We start from the raw sequence: 19511 nt of genomic DNA, 5'->3' as shown, positions 1-19511 counted from the left end.
TAACATTTTCTGGAAAATGTGGTCACAAATGTGAGTTTGAACCCTTAAGACTCTTCTCTCATTCTGAAAAAGCTGGCTTTTGTAGGACTATTCATCAGAAACTGCTCTTATGCAAATAAAATTTTTGTAGGCCACTGAGAAGCAAAACTCTGAAAAAATATATTATGAAATTATTACAAGGTACAAGTACCATCTGACTATATAGAGGCAGTTTCTTAGCTAAACCTTCTTCTGTAATTAACATGAAATGTGCCTATAGGCACCCAGTTCTCTGCTGCCTTACCTCAGATTTCATTTTTAAGAAAATCTCTTGCCCCAAATACTCTATTATTTCCAAGCACCTTATGGAAACCAGTGGGTAAATGGCAGCAAGGTCTGCTGAGACATCAGCAGGGAACACAACAGCAGAATTACAAACTAAGGGAGTGAGATTTAAAAGAACTGAGACCACATTCAATTAAAAGCTCCTGAATCATGATGCTTCTTAAACACATTTCCATTTTTAAAATTTCACCACTTATACCCTGAAGCACAATAGGTGAGCAATGCTTTCAAAAGTGTTTACCTCTATGGAATGTGTCACAGTGCTGATTATAAAAATTTGTCCACCACATGCAGCCCAAATGGTCTCCTCCATCACAAGCAGACTTCTAACAGGCAGAACACCCAATTTAACTATCTTCTGAGGTTCTGTGTTCCATGTCCCATCTTCAAGAAAAAAAGAAGAAAGGTTATACACAACCAAATGGTGACCTTTGCTTTAAAACAGTTCTGAGAAGTCCACTGCTTGAATTTCTGCAAGTTGCCACTTCAAGCTACACTGTGATTTCTGTATGATTACTTTTAGCTTCCAGGGTAAATTTGCAAGGCTAAAACAACATTAAGGAGAAAATCCAAACCTAAGTACTCCTATAACTGCCAACAGAGTAAATTTTATCTAGATTAAATGATAATTCAGGAATACCACATTGCTGTTCTGATTCAAGTGCTTTCCTTTCCAGGGGAAATACAGTCAGAAACCCATGGCTGATAAAATTGTCTCCAACCCAGAAGGAGCTCACATCCAACCTATTTCAAGATGAATCAATTTCTAACTAGGACAGAATCATCCTTCATGTGCAAAGTCATCAGAAAGATTTTTACTGTAGGCTGCAATCAGCGCAGTTCACTCTCTAAGAGCATTTTGATGGAATGGACCATCCTACTACCAAACACTTCAATTAAGATGGAAATTAAGACCAAAAAAAAGAAGAAATTAAAACTTGGTCTTGTGCCATACCTTCACTTTTCTTACTTTTTCCTCTAATTATAAAACCCACAGTGTTTTCTTTGGACTGCATTTAGCAGATCTAAATTAAATTATGCATGTGTATGTGGCACAATCAGTTATTCAGAGAGGTTCTGGTAAGAACTGCATGCTTCCACCTACTGCTATGGTCACTCTCAATTGCCATGTCTTTGAAACAAGGACTAGGAGATTATTTATCCCCAAATTTAAGAACCAGCAACATAGGCTTCTTGAAACAGTTGTTGCTTTCTCTTTTATACCTACAAATTGACATGTTAAGTACATCAATAATAATTTTAATGTTTTCGTATTAGTGTATATATTGTAAGTGCTCACTGCATATAGTCTCAAAGATGACATTTCTATACATTATGATTTATTAATAATATAAAAATCTGTTAAAATTAACTGGGTTTTACATTGAGACACAATATTTCAAAAAGCACCATTTCTTCATTGAAAAGCCTTCTTCCTGCACAAGCTGCAGAAAAGTTGTTTACTTTTCTGACACTGTTTTCAACTCAGTAACTACTGAAATTTTGATTGATGAGACCAAAGTAAACAGATCTTTAGGCAAGCACGTAAGTACAATTTTTTTCCTTTCCCTCCTGAAAACAAGTGCATCTTCTATTATTTGCTTAGAGAACGGAGGCACAAAATTTCCTGCTTCACCAATCACAGTAGCAACAACAATAATGAAAAGCCTCAGTTCTGGAGTAATTCTCAAAATTTCTGTCATCTGTGAGATACAACCTTTGCTGAGTCATTCTCAGGATGAGGCTCTCTTCTGAAAACATCTTTGTAGAAGTGACATTTAGTTTCAGGCTGTCAAAATAATTTTCATTATTTTAGTTTGCATTGAGAAGAGTGCTTCCAGTTATTAGCCTGCAAACTCTCCCAGTAATGTCAGAGTCACTGTGTTCTCTATGACTCATATGTACTATTACTAATAAACAAACTTTTGGAAAAGTTCCATTCTTTAGCAACCACCTTACCCACAAATTCAATTCTAAATTGGAGGCTGCCCTTACTCTAATTGCTGCAAGCACTGCAGGCCTTCAGAGCCTTCAGAGAGTGAAGCTGCACACGTGTGTGCACAATTTTCATTGTACAAGGGATGCTGACTGCAGAAGTTTAACAACAATCTGTACATAGCACCATTCCTAGGGATAAACCCAGCATAATTCTGCTACATTATTCCTAAGGATAAGGACTATGAGTTTGGGCAAGGAGCAGACATGTTGAGCAAAAAGCTATCTTTTCCAGTTATATTTTCACACTGAAAAAACCAATAACATAAAACAAAAGTTCACAGAACTTGACAAGTTTTGCTCTTAAATACATTCATAGCATACTTTAATTTATATATAAAGCATAGCTGATACTGAAACAACAGGAAAAAAAGGATTTTCGGGATCTCAGCTGTGGACTCATTTACATTTTGCTCAAATTGAATTTCAAACATCTAATGTGCCTTTTTTTTTTCTTAAATCTGGACCTTTATGCCCTGAAGTTCCATGTAACTCCTGAGATGACTAAGCATTCAGCCTTATTAATAATTTTCATCCATGTAAGAAAGTGCATTCAATACTATTAATGTTATAAATGCCATCTGAGTAATCGATATCTGATTCAACATACATACTTAAAAAACTCAGTTCTCACAAAACCATTTTCTGTTGGTGTGTGTGTTAACACAACATTTGACAATCCAGTTTAAGAGCTCCATAGGATTGGACATACAAAGAAGGTGAGATAGAGGCCTCATCTCTACCACAATTTCTTGAAAAAAAAGCCTGAAATCCCACTTGATGTATCAGCCCAGGAAAGATCCAAAGCTGTCCCTCTACCCTATGACCCTAGTCATGTGATAAGGCTATTCTCTGGTGCTTTTTTATTTCCTACTGCAAACACTGATGTCTTCTAGATCAGACAGCATCTGAGACAGATGAGGAGAAAAAAGGGGTGGGGGGGACACTCTCTGGTCTAGTAATTAGAACACTATTCAAAGGATGTGTCAGCTGTGTTCTGGACCCTGCCTTGGTGAACGACTCATTAATTATACAAAGTGGAATGGCACCAGGAGGACAAATTAAGCCCTGTGCATCTCCTTTCATTTTGTGACGGCCAGGGAAATCTCTTGAGAGTGGAAAGCATGGGTAAAAATCCACTCAAGCAAGGCAAGGGATTAAGCCTAATAATGCAACATACTTCTGTAAATGCTTTAACCACAGGCTGCTGGCTAAAAGTAAGATCACAACTTCATTTTGCTGACCAAGACTTTTATCATCCATCTCCAAAAGTACTTATCAAGTCTGTGTCCAGCTCACAAGTGGTTTAACACTAACAAAATCACACTCTGAAGAAAACATAATACTCTTCCTGCCTCTCTCCAGATCTCAGCAGACCCTGTTCAATACCTGCCTGCACAGACTTCATGTTTGACACTGGCTATTTCATGTTATCTGTCTGATCCAATGTCCCTTGCTTCTAAAATCTAAGGGGAAAGAAGCATTATCTCTGTCTGACTTGTGTAAACACCTGCAGATTCAAGATGTGCTTATGTGAGTAGTTTCAACAACTGGCACTATCCAAGCACTTAGTCACACCACATGCAAAAGAGATAAGGAATAGCTTTGTTTGATGCTATAAAATCCTTTGCTAGTTACTGATTAGAATAGGTTTATTTTTTCCTGGCAAAAGAGAAAAGAAGCAAAAAATAGAAGCCAAGATAAAACTTTTGCCAACAGAATCTCAAGGCATGTCTCATGAGGATATGAATTGCAGGTACAGCTCTTTCAGGAAAGAGATGTGTCTACAAAATCTGAGAACAGGATCAAGATAGAAATTGATACAGGGGCTTCTGGTAATTAGATGTTATGTATTTTTGTTGTATATAAGATGTCTGATATTTGCATATTAGATAAGTATTTTAAAAAACTGGAGACAGATTTTATACTAATATATATGTGTTATGTCACTGTTTTTAATACTCTTTGTAACTTATGTTTCTCCAGAAGTTACATGCCATAGTTTATACACCAGTGTTGAACAGTATTTTGAAATGCATATATCAGGCTGTTTAGCTGCATCAAAGTAAGGTCTCTCATTCCCATAAAATATTTCTAAGACTTCAATGAAAAATGACATTATTTCCAGTAGTGCTTTTTGTTATTAGTTTTTTTATTTTTACATTAATTTTAAAAATTAGTTATCTTCCTATCTGATTAAATTTGAGTGAATAGAAGAAGTTTTAAAAAATACCTATTTTATAGGAAAAGTTTTAAAATAATGTTAATTTTATCTTTCTGTGGTTTGTTTCCACAAAACACAATGAAGGAAGCAAAATTATTTTACAATGATTTATAAGAATAGGCTTCCTATTATTAATTTATAAATATTTTAAATATTTAGTACTTTAAAAAATTGTAATTAGTTAGTGCACTCAGGTCTTTATATGAGATAACCTATTAACAGTTTATTTCCTCAGAAAGTCTTTTCAAAGTTTGTAGTAGTCTTGCCTCCCTTTATGCTTTCAGTCAAGCTGAACCGAGCAAGTGCTTTTGTTGACAGCTTCCTCTCTTGCTTAGCAGCACCATTGATGCTTTCAACAGAGCTGCCAGCACAGCCCTGGGAACAGCAGGTCTTGGTTCATTAGTGCAGTGGAGCACAAACATTTTTTCCATCACATGGTACATAACCCAGCACTGTGGAGGAGTAAAATGGTACCTGCAGAAGTCAAAAGTTTAGCACATTCCTTATCACTTGAAAATAAAATGAGACACTCAAACCTGCTCTTCTAAACAATGTGTAACTAGGAATGTCCTACACTGTGCATGCATACTCATTTTTTCTCCCACATGCATCAAATTCTTCAAGCCAAATAGCTGACAGAGCTCTTCCTACAGTTATACAGGGGGTGGTGCTGAGGTCCTGGCATGAGATACACAAATAAGACTGAAAGCAATGTCAACACATTTTTGGTGATGAGTATTATGTGACACTGCAAAGACAACAATATTTTATCTCTGTTTCAGTATCACTGCTCCTCTCCCTAACAGCTCAATACAACTGTTTATTTTTCACAGCAATACCTCTCACAATGTCTACTTGAAGTGGCAATCACATGCCAGAAATCCACTCTTCAGACAAGCTACAGCAGTACATGGATCCACTCAAGCTCTGACTTTGACATCAGCATTTTACATTTCACATATTCCTTTCCTCAATTTGTCAGAGGACACAAGGGTCTTACCAAATTCATCAGGGTACCTCACCAGTCAACTAACTTGCCAGTCCTTCACTGTTATAACTGTTTTCCTTAGTCTTGCATTTCCTTTCAGTTTTTGTCATATTCCTTGATATTAATCCTCTGAAAATGCTCCACTGATTAGTGCCACAAAGCCTCTTTGGACAGGTAAGTAATCAAAATTTCTGACCAACTTCAGAGTTCCCTAAGTTCTTACCAGTGAAGTCTCTTCTGTTCTGTGCATGGCCAAAATTGCCTCAGCTATTATTTCACTGGACCAAACTCTTACTGAACTACTTTCTGCCACAGTAATTCTGAGTTTTTATTTTCTTTTTCCTGTTTCTCTCCTGTACTCTTTACAGAACTTTATGAAAAGGAAATGTATATCAATGTCTAGGAGAAAGGAAGCTGGAACTGACTCCAGTATATCAGGAACAATACACCTATATTATATAAAGATTGTGATTTCCCTTTTCTAAGATACTTTTGTGAATGGAAGTCAAACACATGCTGACCTTTTTTGCTATTACATCACTCAGAAAACACATCTGCTGAGCTGTCTGCAATCATCACAAAGGGGTTTTGTTATGTTTTTTAAACAAAGACAATACAACACACTTTTCCCTTAACCTCTACTAAGCATGTTTTGCATGGAAATATTAACTCAGCCTGACGGAAACACTAAAGGCAGAATTTTTCAGACTGATAACTGTGCAAAAGAGAAATTTTGCAATCTGCACCACTCCCCTTCCTATATAGAACAGCATTTAATTTACTAGCTGTCTCACAGTTTCCAAAACAAGTCTTCTCACACACATAAAGCATTAGTGAGGATAATTATCAGGGGTACTGTTTTTACAATTAACATATTAGCTGACCTGCACCCTAGTGTTCTGATATTTTCACAAATCAGCATGTGAGCTCACATTTAAGAGCCAAGTAGGTTTTATGGTACCAGCACCTCAAGACTTTGCTTTCAGTTTGTGTTCAAATACATTAAATTATGTATTTTTAAATACTTAAAATACTAAAAAATACTTAAATACTTTTTACCTCATATGTGAAAGTATATGGATATAGAGGTCTCTCACTAAAATATGACTACCCTGCAAAAAGGAAGTTGTGCACCTCCTACTTTCCCACTAACATGGCATTTGCTCCTTGGTTTACTGTACAGACTTCTCAGTTTCCATTTTTTACTACTTCAAGACAAGATTTCCTGCAGCCAGAGCACTCTAGATGCTGTTGATCTGACATAGATCTCTAGTGAACAAAGTCAGAAGAAAGCACTTGCTGTTTGTAAACAAACATCATGGATATTTACATGCACTGACCTCTCTGAGAACAACTGGAGAAATTAGAGCTATTTGGGTAAATGACACAAATGACACAAATCACGGGTCTCTGACTACACAGAGTAAGGCATTGAGCTTCAGTGACTGAACTGATCCACACAGTTTCTGCCCAGGGAGGAAGTCAAAAGGACCCCAACTCTGTCACAGACTGTGAGATAGATTTTCATCCTAGAAGAAAGGTTATCCTTTCTCATTCACGGAATCCTGTAACAAACATTTTTCCTGGGCATCTAACAGTATTTGTCCTTCTCAGGCTTCAAATCAAGATGTAATGCAGATACTTCACAATTCAAATATTTCACAGTCACTTTAAAATCTTTACTTAATCTCCTTTATGATGATAGACCAAAACCCAAGCTGAAGTGGCTGAAAAGTAACCTCCTCTGCAGAAGAGAAGGCACCCCTGATGAATTGCACAAAGCTCCTCAGAGGCTGCATTCCCCCTCCCTCCCATTTCACTGCTTGGATTCCTTTGTTTGGTAAATAGGTCAGTGCTCATAAAAACACCCCTCCAGGGCTGAGTGCCTCACATAACCACAGCAGACAACATAAGGAAGATGGATGCTAACATGGCAGCAGCTGAATCACACAACTTCCATGGGGCATGAACTGAAATAAGCCACACTGACCAAGCAGTAAGGAGAGGGATTACAAGATTAAATGACAAGAGTCAGAAAAATATCATTATTTCTCATCTCAAAGTTCCAGTGACCATGACTCTGACAGACTATGAACATCTCACTGCCCAAAACCAGTCTTCAGAAGAAGACAAGCAGAGTATGCTACGATCCTGATCAATGCAACTACCTCCATTCTCATAACCAGACTGTAATGCCATCTGCTCAACAGCTCTGACCCACCTTTGACATTCTCTGTAGATATGCACCCCATGAATCCTTTCTTAGCTATACTGCCAAGGATGTCAGTTGTGTTTTTGAAGTGGTCTTTTCTGGAAGATGTTGAGTGATAGTAACTGCAGTCTTAAAACAGCTTAAATACACCAACACCTTTCAGAGAAGGTGACAGATTCACTTTAATACCCCTCCCAGGTATGTGGAGAAACTGAAATACCAAAAATATTATGAATCTAGGATCAAGACCTCATTCCTGTACCTCAAAAGCAAATAAAAAAAATGCTATTCAATGGTTAAAAAGAATGTTTTAAAGAGAACTGAAATCTAATGCCTGGCTTTGGATCAGAGACAACAGCTCAACAGGAAACCTACTGGGTTGAAGACAACAACTGGACAAAGGAAGTCTCCCAGCACTTTTTCCCAGATCCTTTGCTGCTTGGGTTAAAAAAAAAAAAAGCATCCTGTACCTTTCCCAAACAAGCTCTTTATATGATCTAACAGTGGACACATGAAGCATGACAACCATCATTACTGCAGCTCACACAAACAAGGCAGGTCTCTGCTGGCTCTGTACCTTGCAAGGTTAGGAGTCTCTGTGCTAACATTTCACCTAAATTAAGGTTTCAAACCTTGAACAAAGCATCACTGATTTTGAACTGAATCACTATATATATATATATATGTATATATATATGTGTGTACATATATATATATATATATATCTATATATATCTATATCTATATCTATATCTATATCTATCTATCTATCTATCTATCTATATATATATATTATATAGATATATGCAATACTGCAGGGAATTTAGTGAGATGTACTGGAAGCATCCGAACCAGCCCTGGAAAAGACAGCTGTGGTTCAGAAAATTTGCCTGGGATTCTCCTTTATTCAAAATATTTTAGCCAATTATTTAGCGAGATACAAAACAACCAACTGTGATTCTAATAGAAAAAGGAGGCCTACATAAAATACATGAACTGCACACATAGGAAAGGCTTGTGCCATCTGTACAGTAAAAATGAGGTTGTCATTTAAAATTAGATATACAGAAATCTCTACCAATAGGAGATTTCTGCGTTTCATAAACACCAATACTTGGTAGTGGAGAGAAGTACTGTGCTGTGTAAAATACTGAGTACTGCTGTTGGCACATAAATTTCTGGACTCTTGCAACACTGAAGAATTCAAGATTTAAGCTAAGGTCGAAAATCAGTTGTCATATGCATGTATGGTAAAAGTGGGAACAGTATCAAAGTTCCTACTATCCTTCAAAAAGAGCCAACAAGTCTCTTCAGACATACCGGAAAGAGCAGTAATCCTAGTTCAGCAGTTTTACAAAGAATTTTCAGAAAATACATTAGTGGAAAATTACTTCTGCCAAAATACACTGACATGTCAGTTCCTCAGGATGCCATCAAATCATATCACTATGCAGCATTACCTTCTGCTTTTGTGTATATTGAGACGTTTCCATTTACCAAGCCAGCAAACAAGTACTGAGACCTGTATGTTAAGCTCATAACAGTTGATTTCTCAGGAGTGAAGAAGTGTTGAAGTCGAATTTTCTTTGAGCCTTGGCAACTTTTGTAAATAGAAATGCTATAGAAAGAAGCAAGAAGAAACAGACCTGTGAAATTATGCTTTACATAGTTCTTGCTAGAATATGCAAAAGAGAAGTTTAAAATAAAATATTGGGGGAAAGAGGACTTTTTCCTTCAATTCTTGACACCCCAGAATGTCTGCATAGACAACTTGCAATTACTTAACATTGACATATGACAACACATTCATATTATCTTGTCTGCAGAAACAGTTATTCAAAAAAGAGACATAATAAAAATTCTGCTCAAAGTCCTTATTATGAGTCTTTCTAAAACTTTAATTAGTTAAATAACTATATATATATATATATATATATATATATATATATATATATATATAATGTGGAGAACTAGGGAGAAGAAACGAAAAACTCACTACCAGACATCACTTACACATAAAATTTCCACGATTCCTATTGATCGTTACAATGGGTATGGTAAGAATATTGTCAAATTTAGAATTAAATCACTGACTTCTAGAAATGGCACCTTCCTTGGAAAATTTTGTTCTCCTTCATTTATACTGGTTACAAACACCTTCAAAAATCACATGTAGTTACACACTTATGGCCTCAGTAACTATAACAAGATCTGTTTGCTAACTGACCTATAAATTAAGAACATGTAGCCTTGTTCTTCAACACAAATCATGGCTCTGTAGGCCATCAGTTCAAAGACAGAGCAGTAATTCATGTCAACAGTAAACAGCAATATTTTTTTTCATGTGACAAATCCTGCACAAATGACAGGGCAGAAGATTAATGGACTCCTCTCTGCCATTCTGAAAATTTTCCAATACCTGAAGATTACCTTGTAATGTCACAAAAGTAGTATTGATTTATTTCAGATATGATGAACTAATCTTCTTTCATCAATAAGATGCCCTGCTTTAATTTCAAACACCACATGGTATAATTTTAAATAATGTAGAGTGCATTTTATCCATGATTAAAGTGGAATAGATACCTTGAGGTCACTGGATAACTCTTGGATACTTTTTTAAAAAGTAAACATTTTCTTAGAAGTATCTCACACAATTTTGCTATAGAATAGCAAACTTAATCAATAAATCATACACATTACACCAAAACCAAGAATCACCTTCCTTCTTCCATGCCAAGGCAAATAGTAGGCACATTAGAAGTTTTTGCAAGAACATTTTCAGAGTCTGGAGCTTTGTTTTGCTCTTTCAGCTTCTCCTCCTCTGGTATGTAGACCATGCAGAGAATCCGTGATTCCACATTGAAGCACTCAATAACCTTGGGGCCTGAGCTTTGAAACGAGACTATTGCAACCTGGCCCATCTGATTAGTACAGCTGCCAATCTGAAATGAAAAAAAGAAAATCAGAAAAAGCACAACAGCCCATGACTGATACCTGTCTCCAGGAAGATGAACAAGTACAAGAAGGAATGACTGGAATGTTAACTAAAGAGTGCATGTCAAGTTATATGTGCATTAAGACAGAAGAGAATAATTCAGCACAAATACAAAATATATTAAAACATTATACATACAAACTTGCCTTCTACACTCACAAAAAAAATTATGTTTTTAAAGCAGGAATAATATTATGGCCTATTCTGATATCTGACTCAAATGTATATACATTACATAATGCAGTTACTGTAACTATCTGTGCAACATGCTACTTTAATAACTGGTGTTCCAATTGTCTCAGGTTCTTTTGAAACAGGTAAAATAGCTGAGGCCTGTCCTTTGCACATTAACAGCCCTACAAAGAAATGCTCCATCCCAAAAGAAAGAGTCTTGTAAACTTGCTGATACAGAAGCCTAAATTTCTCCCTGATCCAGTATCATGAACATGTCCATAAACTTGCACATTTTAGGGATCCCTAATGGTCCCCAAGGGATCTCCCCAGGGAGAAGAAAAAAAATCTACCAAGCACAGTACATGCTTTTGTATAGTAACTCTTTCTGTTTATATGAAATAAAATAGGAAAGAGAAAAAAATAATATTTTGTAGCAGCAGAAAGATTTAATTTGCATGTTTTTGTAACTACTGTTTACAAATGCCAAGACAAAAGGAAATTATATGGTTTGCCTTGAAAAAGACCACTAAGAAAAGCCATTTCTAACTTTTAATTTGCTAGGGTTCCCTTAAAATTTCAGCATTGTGTTAAATAGAAAAGCTCCTGAAATCATTAGCTTGCCTTTTTTTTTCTTTTATGAACAGCTTCTATCCACCTCATTTTTTCTGCTGGAATATCTGCATGTCTGGGGTCATAGCAATATGCAGAGTAAGTTTTTTCCTATGCAGATTTAAACAGATTTTTTTTGGCTAAAACATTCTTGAAATATGAAAACAGACAGTAGGACAGTGTAAGCTCATCCGGGTTTTAGCAGCAATTGTTACAAATTAGCACATAACTCCCTTCTGAATGTGCTCAGCACTTTGGAATTCGTGCTGTGCTGCACAAATCACACACACTTAACTGACACCCTACAGAGACCAGCAAGATCACATGGACAAATTAGTAGCTAACCCTTTGAACAAATAAACAAAGAGAAGAAAACAGCCCAACATTTCTTTCATACCTACACATTGTCAAAAGTCACAAAAAGCAATGGAAAGAAACAGGAGACAACCACTTTCAGATTTTACTTTGGGTAAAGTTTAAAGATTACACTTACCCAAAGAAAGCCATGTTCCACAGCACAGGAATCGGACTCTGTTTCTCCAGCAAGGTATGGCTCAGGATTATAAGCAGCACATTCAACCTTCAAGGAGAGGAAAAGAGAGCTGTTAGCACATTAGAAAAATATGCCTGTTTCTGTCTATTTTAGTTTGCAATTAACTGAAGCATTTAAGGGTATGAAAGAATCTCATAAAACAAGGAGTCAGTTTAGTTCACCTAGCTCCCCCTGGGCAGGGTCAGCTGCACGGATGTTGCTCCTGACACATTCCTTACCTACCCCTACAGACCTCCACAGCCAAAGACTACAAATTCTCTTTTGCTGATCTGCTCAAATGCTTCATATCTTCATGACTTTTATTAAGTTTTTCATGTCCCCAACCTGACACCATCCCTGATGTAATCATTAGCCTGTTACCTCTCATCTCACACACCAGGTACTTACTTCTCTTTCTCTACAGTGTCCTTTCATATGTAAGGCTGGTATATGTCATGACCCTGCCTGAGACACCTCTTCATTAGGCTAAATTAACATTATCATTTAATTACATAGAGTTTTTTTTTAAACAATGTTTTTACAAATTTTTGTTTTTAAACTTATTATTGCCACTTTTTCAACTGACATCTCTCCAGCAGAAGTATCAGCCTCATGTGTGTATTTAAGAGCACAGAGTTTTCTCACCCAAACACACTATTCTATGAGAGCTGGTAGCAGTACTATACCATGGTTACCTCTTCAGAAACCTGTTTCTACACATCTCGTTCATTACTGCTCTTTGTAACAATATTACATTCCTAACTAATCCTTACCTTGCTGGTCTATTAAAAATTACTTTAACAGACCAACTAAACCACCTCTTCAATCTGGATTTATGAAACTCCTAATTTCTCAGTGAGCATACCATGTGTCTGTCCTGCTGACTGTCATGCTTTTTATTTTCCTTCCCCTCCCCCCCCCCCCCATTATTTCTCCAGGTGCCTTGATCATTCTGAATGGTAATACTATCATTCTTGAGACTTCAACTCCCTTCCAATCTCCTGTCATCATGTTACTGTCAGTATATTAATAAGAATAGTCATGATTTTATCATGCAGGCCATTAAAAAAAACAACTGAAAGCAACACCAGACTCAAGGTCTATATTTAAAGTCCATCCCAACTGGAAGATAAATCAAGCATCAAGGATCTGAAAAAAAACCCATTTTTATGACCAGTCATGGATTTCTAATTTCCCTAATATCTACAGGCATTTCATAAAGCTTATGTAAACACTTCAAAATGTATAAAAGCAATTCTTAACTGTGTGGAGAACAAAAAGGTTTCTAATGAGGTGTCATACTACATTTTTACACTAGATTCTCTAGAATTCAAACTAATGTGCTAATCTTGGACATCAATGTCCTTGTGATTATATGGTAGTACTAGCGAAAACTCAGTTAGTATTAACTTAGAGTACTCAGTTAGTATTAACTCCCCATAGCCTAGCAACATCACCTCCAAACAGTGAACAATTAAAAGAAAACACAAAAACCAAATCAAACAAAAATCAAAACAAAATAGAAATAAAACAAAAAAAACCCCACCAACCAACAAAAAAAAAAAAAAAAAACAACAAAACCAAAAAAACACCAAAAACAACTTGGCAAAAGTTAAGAGTTCTAAATTCCAAGTTTACTTAATTTTCCAAAGTGCAAAGAATTTTACAGTCTCCTTGAAGTCAGCAGGCATTACTAAGTGATTTGCCTTAGTAGAAAAAACATTATTTATTCAGCAAAGCAATTCACTATATACAGATAAAACTTTGAAATCAATAGATGAAAAAAAGAGAAAGAAAAATAGCTTCCATGCCTGTCTTAGCATGTCTCATTTAACACATGCTGAAGCTATCTACTTGCAGTGATCTACAGTAGCTGTGACAATGAAATAAATCACTAGTGAAAAATAAGACAGTCTGCATGTTGGATATTTCCCAGGCTCCTTGTTACACCTTGTGTCACTTTTCATGTTAGTCAAAAGTGATGTTTTTTCCATAGTTAAACCCTGGTAGTTTAGCTCTCAGTCTTGGCAGAAGCCTGGGACATGGACCTGCTCCGATGTGTCCCTACACCGGTGGGCAGCCTGAGCAGCACACAGAGAGCCAGCAAACAGGGTCAGCCCAGCAGAGCTCTCTTCTCTCAGCTGGGGCTGGAGAGCCAAACTGCAGCTGAGGCTGCAGTAATACTTAAGTCATATTTTCTAGTATCATCAAGGGTTTGGGAGAACCAGGAATGATACCTGGGCTCACACCCACATTACTTTAGGAGCTGCAAAACTGGCAAAGTTAGCTCAGGGCTGAGGCCAATATTGTCACACACTCTGCTCTCCTGAGGTGACCAAGGCAAAGATCTCAGCCAACTGCAAAGGTGACAAACTTCCCTTTCCTTTCAAAATAAGAAGACTCTGCTCTAACTTGATTACAAGAGTTGAGCCTGGGTCTTCAATGATCCTGGCACACATTTTCAGGACTTACAAATGGCTGGGCGCTAAGGAAATACATACATTATTTAAGTTTCTGAAAAAATTTCAAAATAGCTGGTTATTTCATCAGTGATGACTTTAGAAAGTAAACCCCAGAAAAAGCTGTTTAATAAGAGAAGCATGACTGGTTGTATGGGAAATCAGAGAGTTTCAGTAAAGTTTAGCTGCTCTGAAAGCCAATATCAGAGGAATAGATTGTCTTAGCACCATTACACATTCCTATTGCATTTTGAACCACCAATTATTTTCCCCCAATATCCAATTTGTACACTCACATTTGAAGTGAAGCTGTCAGCTGAGCTTCTCTCCTGTGTAGGCTGTTCTAGCAGTGAGGGCCTGCAGACTCACCTCTTAAAGCAGCACCAATGGAATGACATTAACTTAACTTTGGGATTCTATCCATACATGCACAATTTCATTTCCATTAGCCTTTTTGTACAAGGCTTACTGACTGCTGGTCAATAAGAAATCCTATTGGTACACTGGAAAAACAGTATCCAGCACTCTTCCCTTTCACCTATTGGTTTGGTATTGTACTTATTTTCATCATCAGAGTCAGTGGTCAGTAAGGCTTCAAACAGATATATTGCTTTGGGAAATGAACCATTCAGACAATGTCCATATCATTGTTCAGAATATGACATTTTACACAAGATTCCACAAAACAATTTTAAAAAAATATTTAAAAATATTTTTAAAATATTGTTCTCTGTGCACCGGTGAAAATCAGAAATTTGAGGAGGATTTAGCACTGTTACACCAGGAAAGGACAGCTTTCATGCAGATCAGATTCCTGCTCTTTGTAAGCTTTAGGTTACTTCTAAGCCCCAAACACACACTTGGAAATCTCAAGATCAACTAAAAATGCCCAACAGTTCTGTTTACACTGAGTGATTCACTTACATATGAAAGTGAATGTCATACTATGTAAAAATAAACATTATGATCCTTAGTGCCTCAAAGATTGCAGCATTTTGCCTTCTTGTGACTCTTCTGGACCTTTAATTGCTAATGGCCTTAAACCAAGATAGCTGCTCAAGAGAACTGATAGATGTGAACTAATAGATGTATTTACAATATGGTATTCTTGAGAAATTATATCACACAAGAAAACCTAATTGCAATCTCATATCAAAATTCCATTCACCTTAAACTCCTGTTGCTTGGCCATCATCACTGGCATGTGTCTAACAAGGAGAGGATGTTTTTCCTTTTTGATTTGGTTCCCATCATCTTCTATGCAGAACCAACCTAACAGGTTATCCTCTGCTGTAATTGAAAGAAAAAACAATAAACACTCCACAATCCTTTCAGTGAATAATCACTTCCTCCTTTCCATAGAAACAGAAAAGAATTCTGTCAGGATGAATCAATACAAATCAGGCTGTTCTTATGCCATAGATGCATAAATGACAACATAAAACTATGAGCAGAAATTCAATTGAATAGATTACATACATACTGATAATACAAAAAAAGAACATCTTACATTAGCAAAATGTTAAGGATAGTCTCTTAATGACCTTGTAAATTGAATTAAAAGAGGAAAAGACACATCAAGCCTCTCCTCAAGATTCTTAAGAAATCTGATGTTGAGCAGCATTTCTCTGCCTAAGAAACATCACTACCAGCTGCCAGTTATCATAATTATAAGGAACCCTGTTCCTGGAGTGATGGAAACATCAATTCTCTCTTCTTTTTTGTTATTTTGCTTGTCTTCCATGAGACATCACAAAAGCACTTTATTTTGACCATGTGCTGGTGAAACTTGCTTTCAAGCAAGTTAATGTTTCTCAACTTAGGCACTGAAAAGTCCAAGTGTCTTTGGAAACCTATCCCTTTGTGCAAACACAGGAGATTAATAACATCAAAGGACAGCATATTTTTATTGCTCTTAGAGACTATTTGTGTTGATTTAGATGCAACAATTGATAATGAATGCCAGACTTCATTAAAATACTGTTAAAAATATATTCCTTCATAATGAGTGCCCTGTTTTATCTATTTTATTACTTTGTAGTGACACACAATCACTACTATTTACTGTATTGCAATTTTAAACATGTACAGTTTTCACCAAAAAAGGAAAATCATTCTCGAAAAAAAAAATACATATTACACTGTACATTGAGAGCTATTTTAACTTGTTATGAAATTTGAGCAAGTAGGAATTACCAAGGGCCAGTTTAGCCATTTGTAAATTGTTGATCCAAGACTGTTTGATGGCAGGGGTAAATGTATTGAACACAGCTGTAAAGAAAGTTGGCCGCCCAGACCTGCAGTGCAGAAAAAAAAAAGCCACCTATAAATGCATTGGGTATGAATACAGCCATGGTTAAAAATACTGAGCAAGATGAAATTTCATTATTTTCTAATACTTAGACAAAGATTCAGCTCTGACTAAAGTGTGCAGGCTATGATATGCCATATGCTTTACATGAAATGTTCTGAGAGGAACTGGAGAAGGAATACAACAGTGACTGTACCCAGTTAGCTGTCACTGCCACGGTTCCCCTCTTGCTTCTTGCATCCAGAACTCTGGGCTGAGGTACAGGAGAAAGGGTACAGTGCTGCTCTGGAACATTAAAGCTGGGCTGAGGAATGGGACAAAAGCCACAGGGCTGCTCTGGAGCATTAAAGCTGCCAGCATTATGGCATAAGAGCAAAACTCAGGGGCTTACTATGGAGACAGAGGGGAGGAAAGAGCTACAGATTCCTAAATTCTCACTCATACATCTATACCTAATACATAAACCAATTTTTAAAGTTTTGTAATCAAGACTTCTACTGACTTGTCCTGTTTTCCTGGGAGTTGCAGCTGAATTCTACAGCGATCCGCTGCTCTGATTTCATCTTCTTTTTTCAAAATCAGTTTTTGTAAACCTGAGGTCCAGTCATGGGCTACAGATTGGTTTAAGTTCTGAAAAATTAAAAAAAACTAAAATTCAACACCAGCCTACCTGCCTGTTGCAATCAGGATAATAAGGTAATTCCTGCATACAACAATCAATGACGCATGCCTACAATTAGACCACATTTCCATCATGGATAATTTAGCCATAATTGTAAACACAGTTCAGAAATATCTGTAAAATATTTTCTAATGTAATTTATCTGAACATTTAATCTCACGCTGCTCAGTTTAATGATGCATAAATGACATTCCCAAGTGTTTGTCAAATTCAAACATGTGAATTTGTATCAGGTGTATGCATAAGCCTTTTACTTTATTCCAGCATCACGAATTCTGCTACTAAAGAAAATATTTTGAAAACATCAACAAATCATGTAGAAAATATGCTTTTGTTCAAATCTTTGAGTCAAAATGTTTAGAGAGTCATCATGAAAGATGCGTGGTCTAAATCTGCTTAAGATGCTGAAGCAATGACTACAAGGTGAGTGTTCTGCTGCAGAGAGTAAAAGCTCACCTGAATGTACAAAGCATCGAGACTAACAAGTACACAGAAGTACCCACACTACCACACTTTCCATCAGAATTCTGTGACAACTTAAGTGTTTTTTAAATATCAAGAAGCCAACCTCATTCCTCAACTAAATTCCTGTAATGATCTTACACATATCTACCCTGAAACAATGACTGATTTTTAAGTTTTCAAAGTGTAGTTGACTCTGACTGTCAGTGAAGCCAGAAAGGTTTTTTTATACGGTGACAGGTGAATGTGTTATGGTATATCTGTGCTATACATATTCCCAATTATGCAGATGAAATTCACTTTCTAATACTTGTGAAGCTTTTTCCAAGAACACTCTTTCCATAAATTTTGTTCCGAGTACATACTTTCACCAAATGCTGTTTTATTTAATGCCTTTACTCTGAAGCCAAGATATGTCAAGAGAAACTCAGCTTTCATATATTCATACATGTACACACATTTGTAACCTGTGGTGGCAGGTAGGAGTTAAAAACTACGTGTAACCACATATAAAATGCATAAAAAACCAAGCAAAAAAGTAATTGTTTGAAGTCTCAAGGCTTCACTTGGTGTTAAATACTACACTTGTTTGCCAGAATATAAGCTAAATCAAAGGGATGTGAACAAAGTTAAAGCAAAATAGTTTCAAAATACTTCTGAAAATCCTTTTATATTTTTGTGATTTATACTCAGTTTTAAGTACAGTTTCCCCCCAAAAGCCAGGATTATGAGCTTGGATGGGGATCAAGAGCTTCCTCCACACAACCATCCTCCTACTACCATGTCTAACTGCCAGAATCCAATTTCTTAACATCAAAATGTAATTCTGTTTCCATGTAAGCTTATCAGCTACTGAACAAATGCAGACACTTGTAGTATCCACCTACACTTAAAAACAATAAAGAAAAGCAAGATTAGAAGGACAACTGTAATCTATTTATAACACTTAACAGTCAACAGTAAATGCTGTTTACTAGAGGTAATACTAGAGGTAAAAATTATTCCACTTTTTGCAGAGAGAACTAAAGAATGCCTTGCACAAACCCCAGGGAGAGGCAATTATACAACTTTACAAGAACAGACTCGAAAAATAAATCCAGCCTTGTTTATTACCTGATAGTTTCCTTTAAGGCTGCTTATTAATTGGCTAATTTGACCAAGTACATTCAAGTCATGTAAAAGGTTCTGCAGATCATGGTACAGTTGCCCTGGTCCCATATAGAGCTTGTCTGAAATAAATAAAACCATAAGGTTATACATAACAAAAATATGCAATTTTCAGTTGAATGAGGAAAGTATCACAAAGACAATATAAACATACATTACATCTTAAAATCAGAGTGCTTTATTTCTTTGCACGTACAGGCATTCCCATTTGCATTTCCTTTTAGATCATCTTACTCCCTTTTAAGCTACAAATAAGATTCAAGTTGTTCATCTAGTTGTTCATGATGGAGAGCACTATCTGCAGTTTTAATATCTCACACTAGAATTGTAACAAATATCAAAGCTTTACTGGTCCCAAAATCTCCTGCTGCCAT

The 19511-nt window shown here is 36.4% G+C and overlaps 1 protein-coding gene across 4 annotated transcripts in view; it reads right to left on the bottom strand.

The window, feature by feature from the left end:
- Nucleotides 1-19511, bottom strand: part of ARHGEF10 (Rho guanine nucleotide exchange factor 10) — a 110919-nt gene that overhangs the window by 17628 nt on the left and 73780 nt on the right. For 3 of the 4 annotated variants that reach the window (XM_058801565.1, XM_058801562.1, XM_058801564.1), the window contains 8 exons: nt 19084-19199; nt 17329-17456; nt 16712-16812; nt 15684-15805; nt 12018-12104; nt 10465-10688; nt 9204-9361; nt 566-708 (listed from right to left, as the gene is read on the bottom strand). In XM_058801565.1, the coding sequence (XP_058657548.1) occupies nt 566-708; nt 9204-9361; nt 10465-10688; nt 12018-12104; nt 15684-15805; nt 16712-16812; nt 17329-17456; nt 19084-19199 (1079 nt within the window). The remainder of the gene's footprint in view (nt 1-565; nt 709-9203; nt 9362-10464; nt 10689-12017; nt 12105-15683; nt 15806-16711; nt 16813-17328; nt 17457-19083; nt 19200-19511) is intronic. The other variant, XM_058801563.1, reaches the window with a different exon arrangement.

Source organism: Ammospiza caudacuta, chromosome 3 (assembly GCF_027887145.1).
Source record: "Ammospiza caudacuta isolate bAmmCau1 chromosome 3, bAmmCau1.pri, whole genome shotgun sequence".
Classification (NCBI taxonomy): Eukaryota; Metazoa; Chordata; class Aves; order Passeriformes; family Passerellidae; genus Ammospiza; species Ammospiza caudacuta.
Note: the sequence above shows the minus strand (reverse complement) of the source record. Positions and strands in the feature narration are given on the sequence as shown.